The sequence below is a fragment of the Myotis yumanensis genome, unplaced genomic scaffold, assembly GCF_028538775.1.
Source record: "Myotis yumanensis isolate MYYU_CA2020_CCGP unplaced genomic scaffold, mMyoYum1.0.hap1 SCAF_7, whole genome shotgun sequence".
Classification (NCBI taxonomy): Eukaryota; Metazoa; Chordata; class Mammalia; order Chiroptera; family Vespertilionidae; genus Myotis; species Myotis yumanensis.
In genome coordinates this window covers 2,590,958-2,614,195 of record NW_027223758.1, presented here as the reverse complement: position 1 = coordinate 2,614,195, position 23,238 = coordinate 2,590,958, and the positions used below count along the sequence as shown (strand labels likewise).

General features: G+C 52.3%; 1 protein-coding gene across 2 annotated transcripts; it reads right to left on the bottom strand.

Moving 5' to 3' along the window:
* Nucleotides 1–641: 641 nt before the first annotated feature.
* Nucleotides 642–12,981, bottom strand: YTHDF1 (YTH N6-methyladenosine RNA binding protein F1). 2 transcript variants are annotated; one of them, XM_070419623.1, is made up of 5 exons: nucleotides 12,723–12,981; nucleotides 12,470–12,494; nucleotides 11,470–11,549; nucleotides 4,598–6,127; nucleotides 642–1,908 (listed from the first exon to the last, which is right to left on the bottom strand). In XM_070419623.1, exons 1-5 carry the CDS (start codon nucleotides 12,747–12,749, stop codon nucleotides 1,882–1,884), a joined length of 1,689 nt encoding a protein of 562 aa, XP_070275724.1. In that variant the 5' UTR covers nucleotides 12,750–12,981; the 3' UTR covers nucleotides 642–1,881. The 2 variants fall into 2 exon arrangements, with proteins under 2 accessions (XP_070275724.1, XP_070275725.1); XM_070419624.1 differs by having other exon boundaries at nucleotides 4,607–6,127.
* Nucleotides 12,982–23,238: the final 10,257 nt, after the last annotated feature.

Below are 23,238 nucleotides of genomic sequence, written 5' to 3'. Positions count from 1 at the left end.
CTGGGCAGCCAATTCTGATCACCAAAACGGGAAATTACACGACCAGGAAATGACTCATGCAGTAATTGAATTGTTTCTAGGGCTGTATGGCATGTGGCACCATCTTGTTGAAACCACATGTCGTCCACATCCATATCTTGCAATTTAGGCACCAAAAAATGGATTATCATGTCACGATAGCAAGCACCATTAACTGTTATTGCCTAAGCAGCCGCATTTTCAAAGAAGAATGGTCCGATGATGCCTCCAGCCCAAAATCCGCACCAAACAGTGACACGTTGTGGATGCATTTGTTTCTCAACAATCACTCGTGGATTTTCTGAGCCCCAAATGTGACAATTTTGTCGATTAACCAAGCCATCAAGATGAAAATGAGCCTCATCGAAATTCAGCCACATTTATGCAAAACGGTCATGGAAAATTTCAACAAGTGTGTGTATGTGCCAGCAAAGCTGTGGAGGCCATTTACTCGATATGCTATTCCATACATAACCCTATACTGTATACTTTGTGAATCAATAAAAAATTTACAATTTTTAATTATAAACCTGTGTTTTCTATCAAAATTACTTCTTGCGTGAATTTTGGGACAGCCTTTAAAAGCCCGTCAAGCAGGGTGAAGAATGAGAGGACACCAGGCGTGCTAATAGGATTGTTTATTAAGGCTTGTACTTTTCTCAAGGTAACAGTGTCCCACGTTGTCCATGACTCCATCCAAGCGGTAACAGTTCAGAGAAAGGGACACATTCTAAACACAAGTCTAAAGAATACAGCCTACCTACACTTGAACTCAGAGGGCCATTCAGAGTAAATAGTTTTTAGATCTGCTCTCTACACGGCAAGTCCTCTAGGGGGCACGTGTAGATGCGTGTGCGAGCGAGCGTGGCGGGCACGAGCACCATTTCCATGCTTCAACTCCAGGTGACAGTGAGGGCAACAGCCCTCACTCCACAAAACATGACCGAACACTCAGTGTCTAAAGTTTTTTTGTTTTCTTTTAAAAAACCAATTGACGGGAAAAAGAAAAGTAGCCACGCGGTGAGATTTACAGTGGGCAGCACCATCCATGACACTGTCTGCCACCAGAGCAGAGCAATACAAGCTCAGCATTACTGGTATAAAAACGTAAGATGGAATCAGGATTCTCAAGAGAAGATAAAGGGTTACAATGAGTTGCACACACTGAGGGTGCCTGAACCCTGGACCCTAACCTCCGCACGCCGGGTCCTGCTGTCACCCCGCTGGACAGTGCTATTCCAGTGCGGGGTTGGAGAGGGTGGGCGGCCCAAGGAAACACAGCCGTAACCAAATCTGGAAAACTAAAATTTATCTTTCTCTAGTAAAAAACAGATGGCAGAGTAGCCTCTTAGACAGGTAACTGATCATAAAATGGCAAACCAGCCCAACCAGGTGATTGCTCACTTGCACTTTGAAGAGAGTATTTAACACAAACGCTACATGACAAAACAACTCATGGTTCGATACATTCAAGACGAGGCAACAGGGGTGAGAAATAATCTCAAAGAAAGATGTTAGATGACTTTGAATATAAGAACAAGCACATAATTTCTGCCAAAAAAAAAATTCTTTGGGGGTGCATTAGGTTGTTTTTTTTAAAGATATTTATATTTCGCATTAGGTCAATCTGATTGATAAGCTGACGAAAACTTTATTAGTGAGTTCTACAATACTATAATACACAGAAAAAATACACATGAGTGAAGAGCCACCTGGGCAAAAACAAACGACAGAGAACGCAGAGAGGCAGCACGAGGCCTGCACAGGAAGACGGCTGGGCTGACCCAGGCACAGCACCAAGCACACGTTCTGAAACTCGGCTTTTCAATCAAACATTAGATCATAACAGAAACTGGCTCATCCTTATTGTTTGCTCCGATTCTGCCGTTCCTGTAAAAAAGAAAAGAGGAAACAAGTTTAACACCTGGGGTGAACATGTGCACCAACTCCCTCAAAACTGAGTCCCAGGCTGCCCTGGGGGCTGCAGCCACAGATCTGGACCCGAGCTCCACTGGGACTGGCCAGACCAGACCAGCACTGGATACTCCCCTCCACCAGCAGCTCCAGGCTTCAGGGTTCCAGCTGTGCAGACCAGGCCTGCCAACCACTTCGCCTGGCATCCACCTGTTCCAGGCAAAGCCCCTGGGGTTGGTGTGTCCCAGGGGGTGTGACAAGCTGTGACTCCCAGGGGAGCCTCCCCACTCGCTGGGTCCCGGTAGCAGGGGTCCTCACAAGGCTGTGACTATGCTTAGCTCGAGACATGGGGACGTGCCCAAGAGGAGCACCTGCCCCTGCACCCCGGTGCCGCCCTGCTTGCCCACTTCATCCTGCCCCGTCCGGTAGTGAGGACAAAGCTCCTGAAGGACACTTGATATGTGGAGCTGGTCGTGACAGAGTCCCCAACAGACAGGGTTACTAGACACTGAAAGGGTTACGAAACAAGATGAACCCCTTTTGCTAAAAATGAATTGAATGTGTCTTCAGGTTAACAACACACCTCAATTCTCTCCCCACATCCACCTCATCACCCAGGGCAGGGAGCTTGTCAGAGGCCCTGCGCTACTTTCTAACAAGCAACTGGCCCTGAAAGATGCACTGCTCTAGCACCAGCACCTCCTCCCTGCCGACTCGGAACCTGAGCGTCCCTGGTTCTCTTAACAAGGACCACCATCATAAACCATGCCCGGCTCGCCTGGTGCTCTGAAAGCCCTTGGGCTTTTGAGGCTGGCTGGCTGTGATGGGAGGAGCCGGGCCCTAGAAGCTGTCCTCACAGGAGATCTTTAGCAGCAAAACGGAAGGGCAGGCTCTCCCGGGGACTGACACTCACCTACAGGACCAGGTTTGATGCAGCTCGTGAGTTACTGCTCCTTAAGGAATCAGTGAGTCTCCAAATTTTAGCTTAGATGGGACGGCACAGCAGTCCTGCCAAACATCACCTGCAACTTACTGGCAAAAGACACCTCGATTCCTAGGAGTCCTGAGAGCCAGGCAGCCTAAGCACAAGCCTGGGTCTGAAGAACCCAAACACCTCTCAGTCCGTCTGTTCTTCAGAGCCCAGCGTCCGACCCCTGACGACCAGGGAACCCAGAGTGCCCTGCGGGAGGTGCTGGGGAGCAGGCAAGAACCACCCAGTCTAAGGCACAGTGAGCACGAATGTTAACCAGTCAGCCCCCGCCTGCCCCTCCATCGTGTAAGTTAAAAGTGGCGCTGACGCATGTGAGCTGGTGAGCGCCAGGTCTGGGAGGCATCTGCGGAGCATTCCGGGGATGCCCAGAGCAGCAACAGAAGCCACATTTGTGTCCCAGTGGAATTTCACAGGCCTGTCGGGCTGGCTGGGGGAAGGGCTCAAAGCTGAGTGCCCAGGTCTGACTGCAAGCTTCCACTTCCCAACACCCAACTCACTGACAGACATCTGAGGGTTTAGCTGCTACATTGCAAGTTTTAAGGCACTAGCACGTTCTAAACACCACACAGGTGAGGGGCAGAAATCTATTCCTCCGCTCACCACCTTTAGAAACTCATGATGTTTAGGGAAATCATCACAGTATTTAAGACGAACTGCACACACAGCAAGAACCAGCTGCAAGCCGCCTAAGGCCCTCAAATTGCATAACCAATGAGCTCTGTTCTGTCGCTGTGAATTCAGCAATTTTACTTATTTAGGTATTTTATGCTATACCTAAAAGAGCTAAAATACAGCATTTCAGTAACTGGAAATAAATGACAAACCTTTCTATTTTCTGCACAAGAGACAATGAGAGACCAACTTATTTTCCAAGTGCACTCACCGAGCTGACACCTTTAAGTATAAACTTTCACCACCACCAATGATAGGCCCAGTTTGCCGCCTTTCTGCTAAATGCTTTGGGACATTTGAAGCTCACAGGTGGGTGATGCTTTAACATGGACAACCAAAAAAGATTGAAAATGCATCGGATTACCAACTGACATTTCATGAAAGAAGGACATTTTAAAAACAAAGACACAGGAGAGAATCTCAGGGCAAAGTTGCCTCAGAATGTTTTGCTGCCCTCGTGCCCCCACTTTGGGGCCAGCCTGTGGGCACCTGCGTGTTCTCTCCAGAGCAGGCTCCACTGCAGCGGGCTCCAGGTGTCTCCGCATAATGGGAAGCTGGACCCTCAGAGACCCATCTCCAGGCCTGCTGGCTTGGGCTGTTCTGACATGTCTGAACCCAGTCTCCTCCCCCGCCATTCTCTCATCCACAGAGAGCTGGGTCAACTTTCCAAAACTGCAAGATACTGGGTTTTTGAGAAAAAAATAAACAACAACCTGCAGATCAGTGTCCTTCCCTCAGTGAGTGGGGCCTCGCAGCCCAGCAGCCTCGCTTTGGCCCCAATGCCCAAGAACAGAGCGTCCCTGACTCAACAAAGACTAGAAAGACCATGACTCAGAGAGGAAAGTGAGTCACCCTCAAGTCCTTCCCAGCAGAACTGTGCACTGTGGTCCCAATCACTGTTTCTTAAAAACTGGAAAAGGATCAAGTTATATCTGGCCGTTGTCCACTCTAACGTCACCAGGCTTTACGCTGGTGAGGTAAGGGCCCCGGACCCCAACTCACCCAACTCACCTTGCGCACCACCTCCTCTTCCTCCTGTCGCTTCTCATAGTGAGAAAAGTCATCAAAGATGGAAGTGGTGTGCTTGTAGGAGGCGATGATTTTCAGCACTTGCTTTGCTTTTTCTAAGGGCACCTCCTGGGTGTCGCGGGAGTTTGTGACCGGCTTGTTGTCATTGTTCTCCAGTCGGATGTGCCGGAGCTGGTTGTTGGGCACGTCCTTGACAAAAATCCACTTCACGTCAAACTTGCCCTTCCACTTGTCCTGAGACCAGACCCCAGCACTTGTGCCGTAGTCCACGGGCGACTTCATCTCCGCCACCCCACAGAAGTGGCCGCTGCCGTTGACGCTGAAGAGCAGGTAGACAGGTCCTTTGCTGCCGACGGAGCGGAAGGCACCATCCAGGCGCTTGTTACCATGCTCGGTGCTGCACCAGATGGAGTACTTGATGGAGCGGTGCACGTCATCCTCCGAGTAGCTCTTTATTATGAACACGCGGCCACTCCGCAGGTTCCAGTCAAACTCCTTAGGGTTGTAGCTGTGGGCAGCCTTCAGTTTCTCAAGGACTGGATGGGATTCTGCGCTCAGGGCAGAACCAGACTGGGTGCTTCCGGGGGAGTGACTGTTACCCCCAGTCCCCGAGCTCTGCCCAAACGCTGCATTCCTGTTGCGGGGGGCAACCCAGCGGGTTTGGGGCAACGGCTGAGAACTCTGATACTGTGGTTGGGCCAAAGGGGGGGGCTGAACTGACAGAGGCTGCACAACCGGTTGAGGCTGGGGGGCAGATTGGGGAGCCGGCACCTGCTGTGGGGCCAGGGCCTTGGGCACGGGCCCCTTGTTATCCCAGGTGCCAATGTCCATGTTATGCTTTATAGGCGGAGGGGGCAGTGCGGCCCCGATGACAGGTCCGCCCTTGGCTTTCATTTTCGGCTGCGGCTTTGCTGGCTTGCTGGCGATGGCAGCCCATGAAGTCGGCTTCGAAACCGGCATGTTTACATTTGTCCCACCATTGCCAGAAAGCACACCAGTCATTGCCACACTGCTGACAACTGAGCCCACTGTCTTGACTGCAGAGGTGGTGACATCTCCGATCTTCAGGCCCACCATGCCCTGCTCCAGGCTGTTCATCCCGGGGGCCTTGTTGAGGGTGTCGCTGTGAAAGCCCGTCTGCCCGTCCACAATCGTGCCACCCAGGGAGCTCGGTGGGTAGGTGTAGCTGCTCCCATAAGCAGAACTCTGGGCCTGCTGTCCCTGAGACCCACTTGTCCCCCAGGCTGAGAAGGCAGGGTTTTCAGGGAAAAAATTAAACCTGTGCTGATAGATGTTGTTCCCCAGGCCCCCAGGCTGTCCAAACACGGCGTCATGCATGAAGTGATGATCGCCATTGCTGAGCTGTCCGTAGGTGGTGAGGTACGGGATGGGAGGGTCCCCTCCAGTTGACCACGGTGCCTCATTAAGGGAGTAAGGGAATCCAATGGACGGCGGGTAATAGCTGGACAGGTAGGGGTCGGCCATGGAGGGGTAACTGTTACTCTGTGGAAACAACAGGGGATAATGAGTCAGACTATTCTCGGGGCTGGAGGAGACACAGAGAACGCCGACGGTTGGAATGAGACTGCAAAGCACCGGCCACACCAGCAGGACACAGCAGGTTCACTCAACAAGCTATTTGGAATAAGTCATCCTGAGCAGAAAGAAACCTGGAGATGTCAACCCCATGTGAAATTGAATGGGCTGCAGGTTAGGCTGCCATCCACACCACAGCTTCCAGCCTTGCCCTGTGAGGGAGGTAGTTCCTAAACTTAGAGAACTGACACTAGTGGACTGCAACCCACCAATGAAAACGCAGACATGGAGGGCTCATAGCTGACGTCCTCCCTGTGCCCTGGTCATGAGCTCCCCACACAGGATGTGACAAGAAGTGCTCCAGCCCAAACCCGCCTCAGCTTAGCCTCTGTACAGCCAACAAGCTGTCCCTTGGTCAACTGTACACCTGAGGTGGTGACCTGGAGTCCATTCACCAGGGACATGGTGCATAAACCAAAGGAGAACATATTCTTAGTGCATGACACCTGTGAGTAGGCGTCTTCTTCTAGAACAGTGATGGCGAACCTTTTGAGCTCGGCGTGTCAGCATTTTGAAAAACCCTAACTTAACTCTGGTGCCATATTACATATAGAAATTTTTTTATCTTTGCAACCATAGTAAAACAAAGACTTATATTTTTGATTATTTATTTTATACTAGGGGCCCAGTGCACAAAAATTTGTGCACTCAAGGGGGGTGGGGGGGTCCCTCAGCCCGGCCTGTGCCCTCTCGCAGTCTGGGACCCCTCAGGAGATAACGACCTGCTGGCTTAGGCCTGCTCCCGGGTGGCAGAGGGCAGGCCCAATCCCTAGGTGCAGCCCCTGGTCGGGCTCAGAGCAGTGCTGATTGGGGAGTTGGGGCACCGCTCCCTGTCATGCACAGAGCAGGGCAGATTGGGAGGTTGCGATGCCACCCTCAGTCACGCTCAGGGTAGGGCCGATTGGGGGGTTGGGTCACCGCCCCCTGTCACACTCAAGGCAGGGTCGATGGGGAGGTTGCGGCGCCACCCCGTCACGCACAGAGCAGGGCCGATCAGGGGGTTGGGGCGCTGCCTCCTGTCACGCACAGAGCAGGGCCCATCAGGGGGGTTGGGGCTCCGTACCCTGTCACGCACAGAGCAGGGCCCATCAGGGGGTTGGGGAGCTCCCCCCTGTCATGCACAGAGTAGGGCCCATTAGGGGGTTGAGGAGCTCTCTCCTGTCACTCACAGAGTAGGGCCTATAGGGGAGTTGGGGCACCGCCCCCTGTCACACACAGAGCAGGGCGGATCAGGGGATTGGGGCGCCGCCACTCTCACACTCAGGGCAGGGCCAATGGGGAGGTTATCGCTCTACCCTTCACACACAGAGCAGGGCCTGTGGGGGGGGGGGGGGGAGGGTTGGGGCGCTGCACCCTGTCACACACAGAGCAGGGCGATCAGGGGGTTTGGGCACTGGCCCCTGTCACGCTGATCAGGTGCCAAGAGGCCTCGTGGCTCCGCTGATCCCGGTGCTGGGAGGCATATTACCCTTTTACTATATAGGATAGAGGCCTGGGGGCTGGCTGGTTTGCCCTGAAGGGTGTCCTGGATCAGGGTGGGAGTCCCCACTGGGGTGCCTGGCCAGCCTGGATGAGGGGATGATGGCTGTTTGCAGCTGGTCACACACCCTTCAGGGTGGGGGTCCCCACTGGGGTGCCTGGCCAGTCTGGGTGAGGAGCTGAGGGCTGCTTTCAGGCTGGCGGGTGACTGAAGCTCCCAACCGCTCCTTTTTTTCTTTCTTTTTTTTTTTATTCTGGGCCAGCTTTAGCTCTGGCTCTAGCTCTGAGGCTTCCGCTGCTGAAAGCAGGTATCTGGTTTGTTTGCGTTCTATAATCGAAACAATGTATAACTCTAGCTCTGAGATCCCGGCTGGCTGAAAGCTGGTTTCTGGGGTTTTGTTTAGCTTCTATATTTGTTACAAAGTTTCAAACTGCCAGCTCAGAAGCCGGCAGCGCAGGCGGGGAACGTTGGAGTCCTCCTTCACTGCAGCAAGCAAGCCTCATGTTCGCTTTAAACTGCCTGGCTGCTGGCCGCCATCTTGGCTGGCAGTTAATTTGCATATCGCCCTGATTAGCCAATGGGAAGGGTAGCGGTCGTACGCTAATTACCATGTTTCTCTTTTATTAGTGTAGATATTTAAGTGCCATTTAACAAAGAAAAATCAACCAAAAAAATGAGTTCACATGTCACCTCTGACACGCATGTCATAGGTTCGCCATCACTGTTCTAGAAGGTAAAACCACCACACTTGGCACTTTCCCAGGAGGGACTGCCACTCAGGCCACACCCACTGACAGTGGTCAAGGCAAAACCAGCCTTCTGACTTAGAGAAGGAGCCCCAGGCGCTGAACTCAGTAGGGCATCTGGTGACTAAGTCAAAACTGTAAACAAATGGGCACGCCAAAGAAACAAATTCAAATAGTCAGTGACTATCCCTGGATCGTTTTCTTTGGGAAAACAAACAGTAAAACACAACAAAGCTTTAAATCTATTCTGGAATTAAAAGTTTTCAGCCCAGCCTGTGTGGCTCAGTGGTTGAGCATATACCTATGAACCAGGAGGTCACAGTTCGATTCTCAGACAGGACTCATGCCCTGCCTGGGTTGCCAGTTCGATCCCCAGTGAGGGGTATGCAGGAGGCAGTTAATCAATGATTCTCTCATCATGGATGTTTCTATCTCTCTCTCCCTCTCCCTTCCTCTCTGAAATCAATAAAAATATTTTTTTAAAGTTTTTCATATTTACAAAAATTTAACCACATTTTAAAAAAAACACTTCTCATTCTGAATGACCAGGTAAGTTTATTTTAAAGTTGAAATATCTGCTTCCTATATCCTTTTTTCTGAGAAGGAAGGAATTCTGAAATTACTCAAATGCTTTACGCGTTTCACAAACAATAACGTGACTCAGCCATCAGTGACCAAGAGAAGAAACTAGAGAGAAAACAAGGACCCTTCAGAAGCCCGGGGAACAGAACACTATGCCGAGAAGCATTTACTTTAAAAGGAAACAAAAGAAACTTGAATAAATTATGTAAAAAGAAAAGCATCAAGGGCAATTATGAAAACAGTGACAAAGTGACTGGACTCGCAGGAAACCAGCTCTGCCCCTTCCTTGGGCTCAGAGCTGTGACTTCAGCCTCCGAGCTCATATGGAGATGGCAGCTTGGCAGCCACAGAATTTCTGCATTTGCTTCCTGCCTGGAGGAGGAGGTTTGAGCACCTTGACAATGAGGGTTAATTCCTCTGGATCCTGCCAGCTGTGCTCAGGATGGCCAGCCTCTGCTACAGGCCCCACCCAGGGCAATGATTCCACTGCCAAGGCTCCCGACCACAGGCAGGCCTTGCAATGTCCTCCACGTCACCCAGTGTCAAGGCCATACAAGATAAAAGTAGCCTCTGACGGCGACAGCAAACATCTGGGTTAAAAGAAAAGCACCACAGGGCAAGGTGTGCATGTGCACAAGGGAAAGGCCTCCTAGAACTGCGCCTGCGCAGCTAGTCACACGTCCAGCTCACGGGTGCCACCACCGGGACTGAGCTCATTGCTCAGCCACTCCAATCTCTGTTTCTCCCTCACTAGCACCTGGCGGCTGGACACCCAGCACTTGCTCAGTGAGAATTGGGAACCAAGACGCAAAGAGCACTTTCCTAACAGGGTAACAGGAGTCTGCCTGCCAGCAGGGTCCACATGGCCAGGTTGCTGAGTCCTGACTGCAGGGCAGCTGGGCCCCATGGCCCTGAAAGATAGTGACCACAGACACAGGGACAGAGGAGAGGGGCCTGGCTCTGCACTGCCGAGCTCGACTGACTGCCTCTGCTCTTTGGTTTCTCCACCTGCAAGACCAAGAGCCCTCCTCTCCCTTCTCCCCGCTCCCTATCATCCAAACAGCTGGTGTTTCTGTGAAAACCAGAGCCTGGATTTACTGTTAAGCAAAGGCTGAAAAGTGCGTCTCTTAACAATCAAGACAAAGGGGCCGTTTTCAGGCTGTTCACACGGAGCTTCAACTACGAGGGTCTTTCCACACGGCTTCCCCAGAGCGACACAGAGCTGTGACCACTCCACTGACACCAGAAACCTAGTCCATTTTAACAAATCCTGAAGTAACATGAAAGCTCCGCTTCCTAGAATAAATTTCAAGCATAGTGAAGCACCCCTCCTTTTGGTTAAAATTACCACACAATATTTGCATAGTATTTAAATCACCTAAGAACAAATAAGACAATCAGAAAAATAAGCCCATTAACTTCTTGCTGTCACCACCGGAGGAACCGCCGAGGCTCCTGGTCCCCCAGAGGCAGGGCAGATTCTCGGGCCCAGCTGCCCACCTGTAGCACAGTAGGAGGAGGGCGGAGGGGAGGAGAAGTCCTGAGACACTTTAGAGAAGGGCAGGCTGGCTCTAGTTCACCACAGGGAAGAGGCAAAGCGTGCTTTTATTCTAAAGCAAACGAGCACAGTGTGTTTTAAAAGTGGGAGATATTATATTTATATGTTAAACCTTAACTCCAATTATCCCAAGTGGCTTTAACCAGGGCAATTTACCCCCAGGAGACACTTGGCTGTCACACTGGTGGTGGTGGTTGAGGCAGTTACTAATGGCATCTCATGGATGAATGCCAGGCAGGCTGCTAAACACCCTACAACACACAACACAAATTTCAGTCCTAAATGTCCACAGTGCCAAGGCCAAGAAACCTGAAAACCCTAAGCACACCAGGTGGCTACAACTCACTGGGCCCTGTATCGGCCCCGTCTCTGAGCTCCCTGCTCCAGCTCATGTCACCCCCGTCACTTCTGTGAGGCACCCACCACTGTCTGCTTATAGAAAAGGAAACAGGCGCAGGAGGCAAGCCATTTGAGGGAGCAGCAGTCAGTGGTGGGGCTGGGATTCTAACCCAAGGAAGGAGTTGGGCCCCAGAGCGGGGCTCCTAGCTGCTCTCCTGGACCACACTGCCCATCACCTGAGAACATCAGAGAACTTCTCACGCCTCCAACTGGTCCAAGGCAGCACGTTGCTGACCAAGGCCGAGGCCAGCTAGAAGTCAGCTCATGCCAGCCCCGGCGGGACTGCACGTCCTTAGAGAAATCCAGTGTCACTGCACTTTCAACCCCAGCTCGTCCTCATCAGCAGTCTTCCTATTACTTCCATACGCCACAGTCTGCTTCTTTGTCGTTTAAAATAATACAGCCGACAATATAGCAGTAAAGGCACATCACATAACGCAGTCAAAACTAATGTAGAAATACATGCTAAAAAACATAAACTCACCTGATTTGACTGTCCAGAAAGGTAGGGCTCAAAGTCATTGTCATGAACTGTATCCTTCTGATGCAAAGAACCATTTTGTACTAGAATAGCAGAAACAAATATTGTGTTTGCATTTTTAAAAATTACTTGTAAGTATGGAAATTAAAGGTAATAAAGTCTATGCACATCAATTTCAGTAGAAATTGCTTTTACTTAGAAATGGACATAAATAGCATGAAACTAATATTTATACAACTAGTTAGAACTTCCAGTCGCTGAGGTTATGCTTTCTGGATAAAGACTTCATCTTTATTTGATAGATGTGGACAAAACAGAGGCGCACACAAGATAGCGCCAGCACCCCGGAGCCAGGTTTTAATGAAGATGAAGTGGTCTAAGGTGTCAGTCAAGCCCAACAGCCTGCACGGGGCAGCGGACCTGGCCCCGGTCAGCACAGTTGCAGCTGGGAAACAGCCTGTGACTGAAAGATGTTTCTCAGCTTATTACCTGGCTCTGCGTATTTCCCACAGTCACTCGGCCCAACCAGAAAAGGAAAGAAAATGTAAGTAAAGTGCTGGGCCTTTTCCAACTGAAAACTCGAGGAGCCCTATTTGGTTCCACCGGAGTCACACACACACTGGTTAAAAGTGTCACTCGCGGGCTCTCGCAGTTAATTCTGGGGGTTTGCCCCGGGCCAGAAAGAACATGGCGAGGACCAGGGACGTGGGAGACAAGGGCTGGAAGTGCGCGCGGAGCGAGTCCCAGGGCCCAGGCGCTTCGCCCGTGGCGGCCCCTGACACCCGGCCGGGCTCGGGCTTCCGGCCCCTCGCCCCCCCACACCCCCACACCTTGCGACTCCTCTCACCACCCGCGGAGGTCCCCGCTCCCACCTGCCCAGTCCCCCGGCACCACAGCCCAGATGGAGTGCTCTCCCCGGAGCCGGGCAGTGCCCTCTCGGCGCGCTTCCCGGCCTCTCCCCACGGCCCTCACTCCGGCCTGCCCGGCCCCCGACTCCGCTTACCTTTATTGTCTTGTCCTTTGCTTCTCTGCACCGCCGCAGGCCGGGACGTACCAGCGGACAAACCCGAAGGAAAGGGAAACAAAAGTTATTTACCAGAACCGCTCGCGGGCGGCGGCGCGCTCCGGCGCGGACGGAATCGGCGGTCACACGCGACTCTGCCAGGGGCCCCGACCCCAGACCCCGTTCCCGCGACCCCAGGCCCTGCCCGCGAGACCCAAGCCCCCAACTCCGCGACCCCGGCCCGGCCCGCTACCTGAGGGTCCACGCTGGTGGCCGACATGCTTCATGAACAGCCGGCGCGGGGCGGGAGCGCCCGCCGCCTCGGCCTCCCGCGAGGCCGGGCCTGTCACCCGCACTCTCGCGGTCCCGGGCCCGCCGCCCCCTTCCCGGGCGCCGGCCGGGAGGCCGCGGCGGCGGCTGATGGGCGCGCGGGCCGCTCGCGGGACACGACGCAGCGCGGTAAGCAGGGACGGAACACACGGACGAGGGGCCGATTCCAATGGCGGCGTCGGTGGCAGCGACGGCGACGGCGCGGACGAGGCTGCGCGACGTCAGCGCGCGCGGGGCAGGCCGGGACGCCGACGAGCCGCCACGCGCCGCGCCTGCGCAGCGCAGCCCGGCGGGAGGGATCTCGCGCCTGGGTCCTAGCCTCGCGCTGCAGAGGCCGGGCCTGGGGCGGGGCGACCCCGGAAGGTGCTTGGGCTGCGGCGGGTAGTGCAGTCCCTCTGAGGCTCGTGCCGGTGCACGTCCCGGCCCCGATGGCACCCCGGGCTTATCCCCGCGATGTGAAGAAGCGGAGCCAGCGAGTGCGGCCACCGACTTAAAGCCACTTCCACAAGCTGGAGTCCAGTCTACCCTGCAGCTCGCTCCACACGCTCCACCAGCCTGCCTCGGAGCAGTGCCCAGGGTGTGAGCTTTGACATTCCAGTGATACGTTAGTCCTGGTTTCCTGAATTTTGTTCGTGGCCTCCCGCGTCCCTGAGGTTGCTGCTTTCTGGGCTCCCCAGTTTATACCCAGTTTGCATGTTAGGTTCTTGACCTGGAATTTGGCTCCAGGGGAGGATCCTTTGCGCCTCTCAGCTGCTGGTGGCCCCAGGCGTTTCCGGTGTTCCTTGGCTCTGTCTCGTTCGCCACCTGGCCTGTTTCCTTTATTGGGTTTGGGGTCCACCCTAATCCAGTGTGACCTCTTTTTAACATCATTCTATCTGCAAAGATCCTAATTTCAAATAAGGTCCTATTCACAGCTACACAATTTTGGGGGACACTAGTTAGCCCAGGGCAAGGATCACAGGTGATGTCAAATGGGAAGTTTGGAGAGCATCCAGGGGTTGAGCTGGATTCCACCCACAGTGTGGAAGGAGTGGCCCCCAAAAACCAGAGGGCTGAGGAGGCCCAGTCACGCAGGCTGCTTGTTAGGGAAGTGTAGGCAGGATCTGATAGTCAGCCCTCAGGCCACCAGAGCAGGGGGGGCAGGATGGGTCCTAGCCAGCAGCAAACCTATGAGTCCCAAAGCAACTTGAATGCGTGGACTGTGCATGGGCCCCGTGAAAGGGATGGGAAAACCTGCCCCAGTCTTGCCCTCCCAGGCCAGCTCCTCCAGGACAAGGAGGACTGGGCCCTGCAGGCTGGGAACAGAGCAGCTCCTGGCACAGAGAGGGTGTGTGGAGGCCTCAAGTGACCCTGACCAGCTCAGGCTTTGGAAGACCACAGGAACCTGAGGGGCAGGGGTGACCTGCCGGAAGCCGGTCCATCCTTGCTGCTTGACACAGTCGCTGCAGGAAAGAAACATCTGCACAGCATATGTTGCAAGGGACCTGGCATATATAGCATATTGTTCTTAATGTGTTTGCTCTCCTTAGCGCCATGTGTTTTAACCAAGGTCACCTCTCCGAGAAAGGTTGTTTCCCCAGGTGAGGATTTTTCCCTGAGGTTAGGGAGGGGATACAACCCCTTAACTAAGTGCCAGGTGGGTAGTTAGTCACTTTAACTACAAACAATCACGCTTAAGCTACATAATCTTTACTCCCTGGAATGGAGATAAGAAACGCCCTAACCTTTGGAATAGAGATTGGTAGGATTGGAATCAACTGGTATAAATACAGATGTAACAAGACAACAGGACACAGAACCTAGGGAGAGAACATGGCAAAAGATCCTGGACAGAACATGGCTACAGAATCTGGTGGGAGAACCTTGCTATGCTGATCAACTGAATGCAGCCTCCATGTCCTTCATTCGTTGCCTACTCCGTCCACACCTTTGGGGACCCTTGGACCTGCTGGGGTTGGACCCCAGCAGTGACCCAGCCCGGGGTCTGTGCTGGGACCAGTGGCCTCTCACCACTACCTGGGACACTACTTCTGCCCTCTCCACCTGACCCCTGTTCATCCTTTTGGCCTCAGGGGGAGCTGAGTCCATGCAGACGTGGCACAGGGGGTCTCCAGCTGTGCATGTCCAACAGCAGAGAGAGCCCACCCCATCCTGGGTCCGCCACCCTCGGACAGGCACCCCTCCTTGCCATATCGCTGCTGTACTCAGCCGGAACGGGATTTTTCTGAACATTGCCAGGATGAAAGGTTTGATTTTCTATTTATCTCAAGGAGTACAGGTACTTGGTTAAAAACCTCACCTTTGCCCTGGCCGGTGTGGACCACAAAAGGGCCACATGCCAACCTCACTAGCTCAGGGAAGGCCTGTGTGGCAGTTTTGCAAACTCAAACACCTAAAGTAACCACAAAGGATGGTCTGAAATTAAAACTTTAACTAAAAGCAGTTTATAGTGGATAGTCATGTCCCAGGCCAGTATCTTCCCTGACAAAGGTCAATCTTTACCTTAACTGAGCCTATTGTCTGTTTGCATCTATGATAACATATCACTGGAATGTAAAAGTAATTTCCCTTTTTCCGGACCCCTCAAAGCACAGGCATCACTCAGCAGAGATCATAAATCCCCTCATTGTTACTGTGTTAATTGTGGACTGTTAACTATCCTGCACCCACCTAAGTAAAAGAAGTGTATGTCTATCATTTTACTCTTTATCCAATCGCAGAGGTTTCCCCGCTTTGCTTTCTCCTGCCCCACCTAATCTATCACCAAGGGATTTCTTATGTCTCCTCCTTTGATTGGAATGTATAAAACAAGGTTAAAAACTGCCGTTCTCCACAGCATTATCGCAATACATTGAGATTCTGCTTTCCGGCAATTGTCAACAGTTTGGCTCAAATAAACTCACAAAAACTCTTTACAGGTTTCAGTGTTTTTATGTTTACACCGGTGTGGCTCAGTGGTTGAGTGTCGACCCATGAACCAAGAGGTCACCATTTGATTCCCGGTCAGGGCACATGCTCAGGTTGTGGGCTCGTTCCCCAGCAGGGGCATGCTGGAGGCAGCCAAACAATGGGTCTCTCTCTCATAGATGTTTCTTTCTCTCCCTCTCCCTTCCTCTCTCTCTAAAATCAATTATTTAAAAATTTAAAAAAAACACATCAACACCCCAGCTTTGAACTTAAAGGTACAAGGTGGGTGGCAGAAGGCACTACCCCCATCTACAGTCCCACTCCTGAGGGAGCTAGGGTTCTCGGTACCCTCTGCCCCAACTGCACGTGTAAGCACGGAGTGTTCCCCATTCCATTGTCTGGCCAGCATGTGGTTCTAAGTCTCACTGAATGCCTACTGCCCACTCCCCATGTCCCTCCCGTGGTCATTCCCAGGCTATTCAGGTTCCAGCCTCACTGTAGTGAGTGTCCTGGCCCTGATGAATGTGTACACCTGTGCAAGGACACTTGGCGGGAGGTTCCTGCAGGTGGGGTCACTGGGTCAAAGAGCACTCACCTTGGCCACCAATGATAGATCTGGCAGATCACCACCAACAGAGACTGGGCCCATGAGCCAGCTGGGAGACAGGCCTTCATTGAGCAGGGGTAGGGGGTTGTTTCTGAGTTCAGGTGACAACCCGACTGGAGCAAATCCCCCCTATGTGTTGGACACAGCTCAGCCAACAGCTGGCCACTGGGGACCTGCAAATAAAAATACCCATCTACCCAATAGTGATGAAGATGCCCACTCAGCACGGCCTACTCCAGGTCACCTCGGCTAAACTCTGGCTCATGCCTAATCCAGAAGCCCCTCCCTGTGCATTCTGAGAGCTGCTTGGTCCCCAACAAACCTTGCTCATGTTCTCAGGGCTCCTGCTGCTCCCCCTCCAGAGAAACCCTGCCTTGCTTTTATGAGTCACAGCACTTTACAGCTGTGAAAGTTCCTCTCTTTAAATATCTGATTGGGACAACTAAAATACAGAACAACCATCATTCAGACCACCTGCAACCTGAATGGAAATTCTACAACTAGAGAAGTAAAGAAGAAAGCACATCAAGACTGGTAGGAGGGGTAGAGGCGCAGAACAGGCTGGCCCGACACCCACATGTGGTGTTTTTTTTTTTTTAAATCTTTATTGTTGAAAGTATTACATATGTTTCCCTCCCCCCCCCCATTGACCCCTTCTAGCCCACCCCTGGCCTTCAGCACCCTGTTGTCTGTGTCCATGGGTTATGCATATATGCATCCAAGTTCTTTGGCTGATCACTTCCCACCCATCCATTTTCGCTCTGAGATTCCACAGTCTGTTCTATGCTTCCATGTCTTTGGATCTATTTTGTTCATCAGTTCATTTTGTTCATTAGATTCCACATATGAGTGACATCATGTGATACTTGTCTTTCTCTGACTTATTTCACTTAGCATAATACTCTCTAGGTCCCTCCATGCTGTCTCAAAGGGTAAGAGATCCTTCATATAGTACATATCCTATCTAATAATAGAGAAACATAGTAATTAGCCGTACCTCCGCTACCCTTCCAATTGGCTAATCAGGGCGATATGCAAATTAACTGCCAACCAAGATGGCGGCCGGCAGCCAGGCAGCTGAAGTGAACAGGAGGCTTGCTTGCTTCAGTGACGGAGGAAGCCAACATTCCCCGCCTGCCTTGCCGGCCTCTGAGCTTGCAGTTTAAGAAACATTGTTACAAATATAGAAGCTAAACAAAACCCCAGAAACCTGCTTTCAGCCAGCCTGGCTTCAGCCAGCAGGACCGCAACATTGTTCCAATTATAGAACAAACACAGATCCCTGCTTTCAGCCAGCCGGGATCTCAGACCTGGAGTGAGCAGGACCGCAACAGTGTTACAATTATAGAACCCAAACAAACCAGATACCTGCTTTCAGCAGCCGAGGCCTCAGAGCTGGAGCCAAGCCTCAGAGCTAAAGCTGGCCCAGAATATAAAAAAAAAAGAAAAAAAGGACAGGTTGGGAGCTTCAGTCACCTGCCAGCCTGAAAACGGCCCTCAGCCCCTCACCCAGACTGGCCAGGCACCCCAGTGGGGACCCCCACACTGATCCAGGACACCCTTCAGGGCAAACCAGCCAGCCCCCACCGGTGCACCAGGCCTCTATCCTATATAGTAAAAGGGTAATATGCCTCCCAGCACCGGAATCAGCGGAGCAGCGAGGCCTCCCGGCACCAGGATCAGCGTGACAGGGGGCAGCAACCAAACCCCCTGATCGCCCTGTAGCTCTGTGTGTGACAGGAGGCGGGGCCACAACCTCCCTATCCGCCCTGCTCTGTTCCTGACAGGGGAAGGAGCCCCAACCCCCTGATCAGCCCTGCTCTGTGCCTGATGGGGGGAGCTCCCCAACTCCCTGATCGCCCTGCAGCTCTGTGTGTGACAGGGTGCAGCGCCCCAACCCCCTGATTGGCCCTGCTCTGTGTGTGACAGGGTGCGGCACCCCAACCCCCCGCCCCACGGGCCCTTTTCTGTGTGTGACGGGGTAGAGCCACAACCTCTCCATCGGCCCTGCCCTGAGTGTGACAGTGGCGGCGCCCCAACCCCCTGATCAGCCCTGCTCTGTGGGTGATAGAGGCGGTGCCCCAAACCCCTGATCCGCCCTGCTCTGTGTGTGACAGGGGGTGGTGCCCCAACTCCTCTATCAGCCCTACTCTGTGAGTGACAGGGGGCAGCGCCCCAACCCCCTGATCAGCCCTGCTCTGTGCGTGACAGGGGGCAGCGCCCCAACCCCCTGATCAGCCCTGCTCTGTGCCTGATAGGGGGGAGCTCCCCAACTCCCTGATCGCCTTGCGGCTCTGTGTGTGACAGGGTGCGGCGCCCCAACCCCCCGCCCCACGGGCCCTTTTCTGTGTGTGACAGGGTAGAGCCACAACCTCTCCATCGGCCCTGCCCTGAGTGTGACAGTGGCAGCGCCCCAACCCCCTGATCAGCCCTGCTCTGTGGGTGATAGAGGCAGTGCCCCAACCCCCTGATCCACCCTGCTCTGTGTGTGACAGGGGGTGGTGCCCCAACTCCTCTATCAGCCCTACTCTGTGAGTGACAGGGGGGAGCTCCTCAACCCCCTGATCGGCCCTGCTCTGTGCATGACAGGGGGTGGTGCCGCAACCTCCCTATCAACCCTGCCTTGAGTGTGACAGAGGGCGGTGCCCCAACCCCCCAATCAACCCTACCCTGAGCGTGACTAGGGGTGGCATCGCAACCTCCCGATCCGCCCTGCTCTGTGCATGACAGGGGGCGGCGCCCCAACTCCCCAATCGGCCCTGCTCTGAGCCCGACCAGGGGCTGCACCTAGGGATTGGGCCTGCCCTCTGCCACCCAGGAGCAAACCTAAGCCAGCAGGTCATTATCTCCCGAGGGGTCCCAGACTGCGAGAGGGCACAGGCTGGTCTGAGGGACCCCCCCCCCCCCCGAGAGCACAGATTTTTGTGCACTGGGCCTCTAGTCCTATATAATAAAAGCCTAACATGCTAAGTGTCCAGTCGGCCAGTTGGCCGTTCAACCAATCAAAGCGTAATATGCTAATGATATGCTAAGGTCGCTCAACTGCTTGCTATGATGTGCACTGACCACCAGGGGGCAGACAGTTGACCTGTTGACCAGTTGCTATTTTTTTTTTTTAATATATTTTATTGAATCTTTACAGAGAAGAAGGGAGAGGGACAGAGAGTTAGAAACATCAATGAGAGAAATCGATCAGCTGCCTCCTGCACAGCCCCCAGTAGGGATGTGCTCGCAACCAAGGTACATGCCCTTGACCGGAATCGAACCTGGGACCTCTGAGTCCACAGGCCGACGCTCTATCCACTGAGCCAAACCGGTTTGGCGACCAGTTGCTATTATATACACTGATCACCAGGGGTCAGGCGCTCCAACCGGTAGGTTAGCTGACTGCTGGGGTCCAGCTGATCGGGACTGAACAAGACAGGCCGGATATGCCCTGGAGCCCTCCCGCAGTCCCTCCCAGGCTGGCCAACCTCCCACATCTCTCCCCGGCTCCAATTGTACAGTGGTGGGGTGCCTCAGCCTGGCCCAGCCGTGGGCAAACTACAGCCCTCGGGCCTGATCTGGCCCGTTTGAAATGAATAAAACTAAAAAAAAAAAGACCGTACCCTTTTATGTAATGATGTTTACTTTGAATTTATATTAGTTCACACAAACACTCCATCCATGCTTTTGTTCCGGCCCTCCGGTCCAGTTTAAGAACCCATTGTGGCCCTCGAGTCAAAAAGTTTGCCCACCCCTGGCCTGGCCTGTGCCCTCTCACATTCGGCCTGATGGTGGAATGACCAGTCGCTAGGACATGCACTGACTACCAGGGGACAGACGCTCAACGCAGGAGCTATCCCCTGGTAGTCAGTGCACTCCCACAGGGGGAGCGCCACTCAGCCAGAAGCTGGGCTCACAGCTGGTGAGTGCAGCGACGGTGACGGGAGCCTCTCCCACCTCCGCGGCAGTCGGACATCCCCCAAGGGCTCCTGGACTGCGAGAGGGCGCAGGCTGGGCTGAGGGACCACACCCCTGAGTGCACGAATTTCATGCACCAGGCCTCTAGTACATATATATTATTATATATACATATTATTGATTTCTGAGAGGAAGGGAAAGGGAGAGAGAGATAGAAACGTCAATGATGAGAGAGAATCATTGATAACTCCTGCATGCCCCACACTGGGGATGGAGCCCACAACCTGAGCATTGCCTTTGCTGGGAATTGAACTATGACTCCTGTTTCACGGGTCCATGCTCAACAACTGAGCCATGCTGACTGGGCGAGATCCTTCATTTTTATTGCTGAATAGTATTCCATGGTCTAACTGTACCACAGCTTTTTTATCCACTCATTTACTGATGGGCACTTGGGCTGTTTCCAGATCTTAGCTATTGTAAATTGTGCTGCTGTGAGCATAGGGGTGCATACATCCTTTTTGATTGGTGTTTCGGGTTCCTTAGGATATATTCCTAGAAGTGGGATCACTGGGTCAAATGGCAGATCCATATTTAATTTCTTGAGGAAACTCCATGCTGTTTTCCATAATGGCTGCACCAGTCTGCATTCCCACCAGCAGTGCACTAGGGTTCGCTTTTCTCCACAGCCTCGCCAGCACTTGTCGTTTGTTGATTTGTTGATGGTAGCTGTTCTGACAGGTGTGAGATGATACCTCATTGTCATTTTAATTTGCATCTCTCTGATGATCCGTGACTTTGAGCATTTTTTTCCAAATGCTTCTTGGCCTTCTCTATGTCCACTTTGACGAAGTGTCTATTTAGATCCTTTACCCATTTTTTAATTGGATTGTTTGTCTTCCTTTTGTTAAGTTGTATGAGTTCCTTATATATTTTGGAAATTAACCCTTTATCAGATGTATCATTGCCAAATATGTTCTCCCATACAGTTCCCTTTTCATTTTGTTGATGGTTTCTTTAGCTGTGCAGAAGCTTTTTTAAAATTTTGATGTAATCCCATTTGTTTATTTTCTCCTTAGTTTCCTTTAACCTAGGAGACATATCTATAACATATTGCTACAAGAGATGTCTGAGATTTTGCTGCCTATGGTTTCTTCTAGGATTTTTTATGGTTTCATGACTTACATTTAGGTCTTTTATCCATTTTGAGTTTATTCTTATGTATGGTGTAAATTGGTGGTCTAGTTTCTTTCTTTCTTTCTTTCTTTTTTTTTTTTTTGCATGTATCTGACCAATTTTCCCAGCACCATTTATTGAAGAGACTGGCCTAAATCCATTGTATTCTCTTGCCTCCTTTGTCAAATATCAATTATGCATAATGGCTTGGGTCCATTTCTGGGGTCTCTATTCTGTTCCATTGATCTATATGCCTGTTCTTGTGCCAGTACCAGGCTGTTTTGATTACAGTGGCTTTGTAGTATAATTTGAAATCTGGTATTGTGATCCCTCAAACTTTGTTCTTCTTTCTCAAGATTGCTGCAGCTATCCGGAGTCTTCTTTTATTCCATATAAATTTTTGGAGTATTTGTTCTATATCTGTGAAATTTGCTGTTGGTATTTTAATAGGGATTGCATTGAATCTGTAGATTGCTTTGGGTAGTGTGGACATTTTAAAGATATTAATTCTACCAATCCATCAACACGGTTTATCCTTCCATTTGTTTACATCTTCTTCTATCTCTTTTTTCAACATCTATAGTTTTCTGATTATAGGTCTTTTGCCTCCTTGGTTAAGTTTATTCTTAAGTATTTTAATTTTTTGTTGCAATGGTAAATGGGATTGCTTGTTTAGTTTCTCTTTCTGAGAATTCAGTATCCTATCTAATAAAAGAGAAACATGGTAATTAGTCGTACGGCCGCTACCCTTCCCATTGGCTAATCATTGAGATATGCAAATTAACTGCCAACCAAGATGGCGGCCGGCAGCCAGGCAGCTTGAAGCGAACAGGGAGGCTTGCTTGCTCCAGTGAAGGAGGAAGCCAGGTTCCCCGCCTGCCTTGCCGGCCTCTCAGCTGCTCTCTAAGAAACAATGTAACAAATATAGAAGCTAAACAAAACCCCAGAAACCTCCTTTCAGTCAGCCAGGCTTCAGCCAGCAGGACCGCAACATTGTATCAAATACAGAAGGTAAACAAAGGCCAGAAACCTGCTTTCAGCAGCCGAGGTCTCCTCAGAGCTAAAGCTGGCCCAGAATAAAAAAGAAAAAAGAAAAAAAGGAGCGATTGGGAGCTTCAGTCAGCCGCCAGCCTGAAAACGACCCTCAGCCCCTCACCCAGACTGTCCAGGCACCCCAGTGGGGACCCCCACCCTGATCCAGGACACCCTTCAGGGCAAACCAGCCAGCCCCCACCCGTGCACCAGGCCTCTATTCTATATAGTAAAAGGGTAATATGCCTCCCGGCACCAGGATCAGCAGAGCAGCGAGGCCTTCCGGCACCGGGATCAGCGTGACAGGGGGCAGCAACCAAACCCCCTGATCGCCCTGCAGCTCTGTGTGTGACAGGAGGCGGGGCCACAACCTCCCTATCCGCCCTGCTCTGTTCCTGACAGGGGGGAGCTCCTCAACCCCCTGATCGCCCTGCAGCTCTGTGTATGACAGGGTGCAGCGCCCCAACCCCCTGATTGGCCCTGCTCTGTGGGTGATAGAGGGTGGCGTCCCCAACCACCCCCCCCATGGGCCCTTTTCTGTGTGTGACAGGGTAGAGCCATAACCTCCCCATCGACCCTGCCCTGAGTGTGACAGGGTGCGGTGCCCCAACTCCCCCCCCCCCCCCCCCCCGCCATGGGCCCTGCTCTGTATGTGACGGAATAGAGCCATAACCTTCCCATCGGCCCTGCCCTGAGTGTGACAGTGGTGGCACCCCAATCCCCTGGTTGACCCTGCTCTGTGGGTGATAGAGGGTGGCACCCCAACCCCCTGATCCGCCCTGCTCTGTGTGTGACAGGGGGCGGTGCCCCAACT